This window comes from Sphaeroforma arctica (genome assembly GCF_001186125.1).
Source record: "Sphaeroforma arctica JP610 unplaced genomic scaffold supercont1.7, whole genome shotgun sequence".
NCBI classification, from domain to species: Eukaryota; class Ichthyosporea; order Ichthyophonida; genus Sphaeroforma; species Sphaeroforma arctica.
Genome location: NW_014040551.1, coordinates 190,276 through 198,508, shown reverse-complemented (window position 1 = coordinate 198,508; position 8,233 = coordinate 190,276). Strand labels below are relative to the sequence as shown.

Below are 8,233 nucleotides of genomic sequence, written 5' to 3'. Positions count from 1 at the left end.
ATAAATACATATATTTATATATATATGTATATATATATGTGTGGTTAGTTGTGTACATGATCATTGTCTGTTGTATCGTTGTCATGGATAATTCATCATTTGTGTTTCCTAAGTGGCTGCTCATATTCGGTGTACACCAAAATTAGAACAGGTGTTATTCCTAGCTTTGCTTTATGTCATCTTCATCTTATGGTATAATTTAACTTGTGATAGAATGTTATTCTGCACCCGGACGATGAATCGATGGCCGAGTATTTACCATTCCACATTTTTCGATTCAAGTGCACGGCAAGGTATGGAAACTTCGATATTGATTCGCAATATGTGATAGCATAAACTAGACATCATCTCGAAATGACAATTTCCCAAAACTATCCTCTTTGCTGGCTTGCCAGTTTGTATATTCGTTGTCCATTAAAAATTTCCGTAGTGATGAATTGCTATATGTATGGATGCAATTGTTTGATTAAAAGTTTGGAATAGACTTTTGAGACTACGCAAAACGCTGCCTGCAACCCTTTGTCTAATAACTGTTCAAACCACATATATTTATGCGTCCTAGATATACCGCACAGATAGGTCACGACTACTGGAGTAACGAATATGATATGTTACAAAAGAAATACGTGAACAAGAAGAGGACATCCTGGTCAAGCACAAATAGGTTTGTCGCTCGTATTGGAATTCTTTGCCTACGGCCAATATCCACAACTTGCTCGAACTATCGGGTTGTGACTCGTGAGTCCGCGGATATGGTTGTAATTGAGGTCGTCTGATGTACAAGATTTACATTTTTGTAGCCGATTAGTTGGAATCGGTACCTTAAAAAATATTGAAAATTTTCACAGAATCCATGAAACGTTCAACGAATGCGGAGCAGAAGGTACCGATGTCAATCAGGTGTATGCATCCTTCAAATACAAGTAAGTATTTAAGATATACATGCGTAGCTCATGCTTCACCTATAGCTTGTGTGTGTGCGTCTGAATCCGGTTGGCGACTATTGAATGTACATCTAAGTTTTAGCTTGACAGTGAAAGATCACGGAAAGTGTGTCATGCCCGTTACCTAGTTTTATGCATTGACGTGTGGCCTCTTGGACTCATTTCAATACAGTGCCAAAGATGTTGCTCCCATGAAGGTTGGGCGCGCTCTGGAGATTGCTCGTCCCCTTACAGATTCATATATTGGGAACAAGACTGTGGGCAGCTTCCAAATGTTTCGGTGAGTGTTCATCTGAACCAATAATATCCTGGGCGGCGAAACTGCCATTTATTTCCTCAAAATTTGTTACTATCATCCCTTCCACGTCAAGCAAGGAGCTTGGTATCGTCGGCAAACTCGTCAGGCGTTTGGAATTTTGCGCGATGACTGATCACGGCTTTCTAACTAGTATATTTCAGACTCAGCAGTGTGTATAGCGTACGCTGAGTGATTGTCACTTAAATAACTGATATTTACACTTTCCAGCTTGTAGTTGCAACATTTAAATGAACACTAGCCGACTGCAGTAGTCTTCGTTCTCACAATACCTGGACATCAGGGTGTAATCTCCACCTGACACCCCAATTTCTGTCTAGTCAATATGATGCAAATTTTATAACGCGATTCCTCCACATCGATACTGCCTGAAGTTGCCAATTACTTTGCAGTTTTGTTACGTGATGCGCATCTCATATTTTTTTTCCGGGCAGAACGCGGGCTTGGGAAATTGTTGAGCAGCGCCTCAATTCCGAGGAGAAGCAAAAGGCAGAAGACGCCTTGAGGTACGATGTACATGCAAAAGTTTTGATTCAAATCATCTTATAGTTCATATTTATCACTGGAATGATGATCATATTGTCACATATTGTTGACTCTCTCTTCCTACTTACCTTCAGCGCAGAATGGAGTATCTCTGTGATCAAGTTTCAGGGCTGAAATTAGTGCTTACATATGATGATATTCGCCATGCACAAGTATATCTGCCAAGCTATGTGTTTCAAGTACGGCACTTCGGCGTCAAGTTCCAAAGGGTATGTACAAACGTTATCTGCGATAGACTGCAGTAGCACTGGTTGAGCGGAACATTTGCTTTCGTATATCGACTTGATTTTGTTTTGACTACTAAAATCACGCCAGGCCAATTGTTCTGATGTCTGTATTAATTACGTCACCTTCATGCGTTAGCTTTGATAGGATATTGCTCCGTCGACAACATTTTACTCAATGTGGACTACTTGTTTCGAACACAGTTCGTGAGTGGATATGATGAGAGACAAATTGGTGGGGAACCACTTTATTCAGAATCAAGAGTGGCGGCAGCTTGTATGGCTACTTTCACCGTTGCTCATGGTCTGTGGACGGCTGGTTCAAAGAAATTAGAATACGCATTTGTAAGTATTGAGTGACTTACCTGTCCTCCACATAGTTTTAATTCGAATCTAACGATACCTTTGTTGCCATCACTACCTTCTATTGTCATAATCTGCATTGGAATGTATTGATCGTATTGTATTTATTTGAGATTTTTGACGGAGGATTGTTTTCACGACCAGGTGCCAGAATTGATGTACAGTGTGAGCAATTTTGTCATCCCAGTGCTGGCTACTGGTATTTTAGGCTGCCTGTTCTCATCGTAAGTTGTATTGACAGTGTCTCAAATATCATAGAATATGACTCTACTCTACAACTTAAACTTTGATGAAGGCATAACTCTGTCGCTGTAGGAACGACACTTTGCTTCTATCAAATTGCACACCTTAATTTATCCTCTTATTTTTACTTCTTAACCGGTAGCTACGTATTGAAGACTTGGAGTTCGCTCATTTGTTAGCAAATTTTGATGGGTCTTCTCTTTGAATTCAACAGCTATAAGCCAATGGTAGCTCTTTTGTGGTCAACGAGGACACTCAAGAAGGCTGAGAAGCTGAATGAAGAACACCGCGAACGAACGCAAACGCACACTCAGGAAAAGCAGCACACATCCACAACCACGACGACTTCACGCATAAAGGCCTGGAAATTTCGTAATCCGTTACGGCCTACCGATCCGAAAGGCTACTATGCTATGTTGGGTACGCAGCTACACTTTTTTCGTTCGCAATTCAGCTTTCGTATCTTATTCAAAAATGTGCGCCCTTATTTTTTGCAACAAACTGCGTTTCTTTTTTGTTTTTTGTTTTTTTTGTTTTTGGGGGTTAGTTAATTCGTATCGCTACCAACGTATTTCGTCAATCTGACCCATTATCTTGCTCAGATCAATTGTGGTAGCCCGTGATTACTTCTAGGAAACACAGCCATCGTTGCCAAGCTAATTGTTGGTCTAGTTCCTCTTGAGATCAGTCTGCATTTCCAAGAACCAATTTAGGAACGTGCATTTTCACAAAACCTTGATATCTTGTATACCGCGCCTTCATCAGGAGTGGACCCAACTGCCACGAATGCAGAAATCAAAGAATCGTTTCGCATCAGGGCGCTACAAACGCACCCAGACAGGGAAAGTGACCCAGAGAAGAAGGCGAAGGCAACAGAGCATTTCAATTTACTCAATGAGGCGTATGCCGTTCTTCGAAACGAGCAAGAGCGTAAAGAGTACGACGATGGGTGGTGAAAAGCAATGCGAATAGGGCCCTATCAACATATAGAGCCAAATACCAGAAAAAAAATCTCAATAATTAGCACGTGTATGGTGGACTAATCCTCGCAGTCTTTGAATATATATCAACTCATATAATCGAGCTGACGAAGTTAGAATTGTTGCGACAGGCTCAAAACCAAAAGATACATGCTTGCTCAGTGTCTGCACAGAAGTGGGAGTGACTGTGTGACTCCGACACCGCTTAATAGACTGAAGTCTGTAAATGTATACAAATTTACTGGAAGTGATATGGACACATGGACTTTCTTGCACCCCATTTTCAGCTCAAGAGCTCATGTGCCGATTTAGGTAGGCAGCTTCTCATGTGGCATTTCCAGGCGCGCGTAGTATATAATAAGGCAGGCGTTTTGGATTGATCTTAATACCTCCTATTGGATTGATCTTAATAACAACTTTGCCTCCTGTATACACAAACCCTTTGACGATGCTTCTTCAACACGCCAAGTAGCGATATATTGCGTAATCGTTCCATGCAATCTCAGCGTCAGCACTTGAATAAAAAATTATGCAAATTTCGATTTAATGGAAAGCCAGAATCCTTGATAAAAAAATGTAGGGTCAGCTCAACTGAGCAATAAGTTAGGGAGGCATCCGCATGCTTCGCAAAGTAGCTGGTTTAAGTATCGGTTTTCATAACAAATGCATATGTACATCCCAGAATCGATTGTGCTATGCCTTTGACCATTTGCATTATCGTTCAGCTGCAAGGGTTTATTACCTCAAGATTTGTGATTAATACTTAGATACCCGGCCTTCGCGGGTGTTCCAATGCATATGGGGTCAGTCATCTAGAATAAAAATGTGGCATGTACTGAACAGAATTTATAATGTGGCGTGTAATCCAAAAAAAGGTTGTGACGTGTGACACTATAACTATTCATCGTCTCGGATACCCGAATCGATCTTTTGCCCTTGTGCGAAGAACATCTCTACCACTTCTGCTGTGCTCGTGGCGTCTTCTGGAGCCTTATCCTCGGCTGCTCTTTCCCTGATAAATCTCGGAAAGCGAAACGATACACCTTTATTCGAATCTTCAGCGACCATACCTTGGCCAGCTGTGTGTACAGGAGAGATAGTAAGATCTGCACCTCTAATCTCCCACACGCGTGTGGGTGGAAACCATATAGCCGGCCGGAACGTATCCGATACGATATAATCCGATGGTTTACTGCTTAAACCCTCCATAGTCATGTCTCTGTGAAATCGCTTGTATACCTCATCGGTGAAACCACTCATCACTTTACATACAGAGTGGTAATATCCCGTCTCTCTGTCATACGCCGCCAATAAGTATGGTGAATACCATTTGGCCTTTCGTCCCATTCCTCGCCATGCAGCGATGGGAACCAAATCGAGACTGTCGCCGCACAATGATTTTTCCGCACCTTCCCCGTCCTTACAGCTTTCACCCGTCTCAGGTTGCGCTTTCGCAGGTGCATCGGCTTCTACAATGTAATCTTTCTTCAGTTTAAACCAGCTATCACCCCTCTCTCCGGTCTCATACACGTCTGTCAGACGCTTGCACATAAGTCCTTCACCAATGACGATGCTTTTGCGATAGTGCGCCGTGACCTCGGCCTCGCTGGAAGTTTCGATCGAATCCGTAAATTCCACACAACCGGGTATCACATCGAAAACCCGCTGAAGTGTCCGCCTTCTCCCTAATAAAGGAATGCTTGTGAGCGCCCTATCGTCGTACAACATGATATCAAATATCATCAGACAAACCTGCACATTAATCCGACCTACTTCCACGTTATTTCGCCCACGTGTAGATAGGGTTTGGAACGGCAGAATTGCTCTCTGTTCTGGCTTCTTCTCATTACGACGCACAGCCACCACTTCGGCATCGATAATGAATGAAACACTAGTGTTTCCTGCGTCCGCACTCACACGAACTATGCTCTCATCCCCCGCGTTGGCTTTCGCCTTGGCGTCAAGATTTGCAGTTCCTACCTCATCAGAGAGCAAGCCTGATGTTCTCGCCTGTGCTTGCGCCGCGGACTGTTGCAGCATCGGAATGAGATCAGGCCATGCTTGATTGTCCAACAGATTCCGACTAAAAAACCGGTAGGTGCCATCAGAAAGTCTATGTACCTGAACTCTTTGCCCATCGTATTTCGTTTCACAACAGAATATGGAAGGAGATTCTGTATTGATGTGTAGATCATGCTCAACCTTAACAAAGGGTTGCTGTGCTGTTAGATGCTCTTGCCCGGCTTTCTCCTCCGGCTTAATGTATTTCACCGCAGCATCCTGCTTCTCCTGGTTATTCGACTGGTCAGCCGAAAACTTATTACTTTTCATCGCATCCTGGAGCTTTTCCATCAGCGCATGGATACTTGTAACAGGCTTCCCAAGCATAGGTTTAACAGGAATACCGGGTGTAAGGGGACAATTCTCAGCCAAACCTTTTATATCTTTCAGTCTCAGTGCTGTCTCTAAAACAACGCGTGGATTCGGGCACCTACTATACGCTGATAACAACGACTGAGTTGCGATTTGCACGTCAGGATCTTTGCGGAGTTGATTGAGATCATACTTCACGTACTCCTCTTCTGTTACAATGTTGAGATGAAGATACATATATAGACTGTACGCGAGACATGTGAGGATGGTCTTGGGAGCAGCGCCTACACGCAAATTTAGCTCACACAATCGCACAAGGTATTTCATTTCTACCGGGGAACTGCCGACAAACAACTTCCTCAGCACGCCCTCTCGTTTGCTCTGTGCCTTACTTCCAGATATTTTGCTGAGGTGTAATAACTGGGAGTGTACAGTACTCATGCGTAATGCTTTTTTCTGCACAACAAACATCTGACTACGTTGTTTGGGTGCCAGACGATAAGCGGCTTCTCCCATATCGCCATGCTCACTCGCGAGGGCTCTGAAAGTATTCCTGTTCGATCCAGTGGTATCCACAATAATTTTCGCTAACGAAGCGGAGCCGACACCTGAGCGTTAACAAAATCAGAGCATGAGTGAGGGAACTACATACACATATGATAACTTAAATAACGATACGCAACGAAATGTATCACAGACGGCAGTATGATAGAGTCATATTAATCATCTCAATAGCGTCAGAGGGTGTCTTGGTTTTCCAATTCAAAGTGAACCGACACGTAGCAAAAAGTCCATATATCTCAAAGCGAATGTAAATTAATGTAAATTAGCAATGCAGAAGAGAGATCAGTATCCAAATCACAGGTTAGTCTAAACACAATACAACTGATATACCACAACGTCCAAAACAGGCAGATATTCGATAACACCGTGCCAAAGGATTTTGACAAGTACATATGTAATTGTAGAGCAACGCATCCGGGACAGCGCAATCAGCATATTACAAGTGATAGAAGGTAAGCAGCATGAAATATACAGAGAAATCAACAAGCCTGAATAAAACCCGTGTAGCTAGTGATCTTGCAGAGACCGGAATAACCATGGTACAGAACAATCTTCTTGCTGACTTAAATCAGGATCAAATGAAGCCGAAACACCCCACCCATATTCACAATCTCAAGTAGCACGAGGCAAAGCAATACGCGGCGAATATATATATATATATCCATGCTAGGCATGTATACTGACAGACAATGTCACTTTTGCACTCATGCTATCCTTACCCAAGGCGATATTTTCGTACGAAGGCGCAAGCATCCCCATCAGCAGATAAACGGCCTCTATCAGCTCATCTTGACTCTCGCACAGAACCCTCCATATAAAGCGAATCAACACGAAACTGTTCTTTATGCGTCCAGATTCCTTCTCCAACTCACTAAAGGTCTGACTCATATCTAGGAATAGCACGCCTCCTTTCGACGGCATAGCAATCTCAGCCAAATTCGATATCACATTTTCTTTCTTTACAGGTACTGAATGAGTTACAGCGGGAGATGTCGTGGTCAGTTGTAGATCTCCGCTCCCTCCTTCTACTTTCACCATCCCCGGTTGCCTATCGATGTCCAAGGCAACCACACTCTTGCTAGTCACTAACCTTTCTTGCGTTACTTTGTATTTCGGCAAAGATTGCGCGCTATTGAGAGCAGTATTATTCATGTGCGTACTAGAACACTCGCCAACACCACAATAATTTCTATTCGCAGCCAGCGCCTCTCGAAACAGCCACTGCCGTTCTTCGTCGGTCAGCTCGAAATCAGTACTGCCAAGTGCAGTATTTTTATCTGAATCATTTTCGCGCACAACTTTATGAAGTGTTGTTCGCTTACTGTTCTCCGACGTCTCATCATCTGTGATATCAACCACATCACCAACTTTACGTTTCTTACCCTTAGTATTGTCGATTCTTTTCCTAGTCTCTACAGCTTTGATGGATGACAATGCGACTCCTCTAGTAGGAGTTTTATTAAAAAACGAAAACAATGTGCTTTGTTTCTTAGCAGGAGTTTTAACCATTTTGTTTCTCAACCAAGTAAGGTTGCTTGCTCCTCTTTTTCCGTAGCCAATCGTGCTCATCTAATGAAGCAACGGGCCGAGCTTGTTGCTCTTCACTGTACCTGTTATGTATCATATATTCACATAACCCGTGAGAGTGTGTGACCGCAAGAAGATTTTGACAATTTCTTG

The 8,233-nt window shown here is 42.9% G+C and overlaps 2 protein-coding genes across 3 annotated transcripts in view; one reads left to right on the top strand and one right to left on the bottom strand.

Moving 5' to 3' along the window:
- Nucleotides 1-4,158, top strand: part of SARC_00272 — a 5,753-nt gene extending 1,595 nt beyond the window's left edge. For both annotated transcript variants that reach the window (XM_014306069.1, XM_014306070.1), the window contains 10 exons: nucleotides 214-293; nucleotides 563-664; nucleotides 849-923; nucleotides 1,117-1,224; nucleotides 1,695-1,766; nucleotides 1,886-2,015; nucleotides 2,235-2,375; nucleotides 2,538-2,617; nucleotides 2,851-3,056; nucleotides 3,402-4,158. In XM_014306069.1, the coding sequence (XP_014161544.1) occupies nucleotides 214-293; nucleotides 563-664; nucleotides 849-923; nucleotides 1,117-1,224; nucleotides 1,695-1,766; nucleotides 1,886-2,015; nucleotides 2,235-2,375; nucleotides 2,538-2,617; nucleotides 2,851-3,056; nucleotides 3,402-3,592 (1,185 nt within the window). In that variant the 3' untranslated portion in view covers nucleotides 3,593-4,158. The remainder of the gene's footprint in view (nucleotides 1-213; nucleotides 294-562; nucleotides 665-848; nucleotides 924-1,116; nucleotides 1,225-1,694; nucleotides 1,767-1,885; nucleotides 2,016-2,234; nucleotides 2,376-2,537; nucleotides 2,618-2,850; nucleotides 3,057-3,401) is intronic.
- A 37-nt stretch (nucleotides 4,159-4,195) lies between these two features.
- SARC_00271 (hypothetical protein) lies at nucleotides 4,196-8,233 on the bottom strand. Its single transcript, XM_014306068.1, has 2 exons — nucleotides 7,273-8,233; nucleotides 4,196-6,597 (listed from the first exon to the last, which is right to left on the bottom strand). Exons 1-2 carry the CDS (start codon nucleotides 8,120-8,122, stop codon nucleotides 4,514-4,516), a joined length of 2,934 nt encoding a protein of 977 aa, XP_014161543.1. The 5' UTR covers nucleotides 8,123-8,233; the 3' UTR covers nucleotides 4,196-4,513.

Excerpts from the sequence above, each read along its gene's own strand:
- SARC_00271 (XM_014306068.1), bottom strand. The coding sequence starts at position 8,122 with ATGAGCACGATTGGCTACGGAAAAAGAGGAGCAAGCAACCTTACTTGG. Across the intron at positions 6,598-7,272 it reads GTACGAAAATATCGCCTTGG|GTGTCGGCTCCGCTTCGTTA; the intron begins GTAAGGATAGCA and ends GTTAACGCTCAG.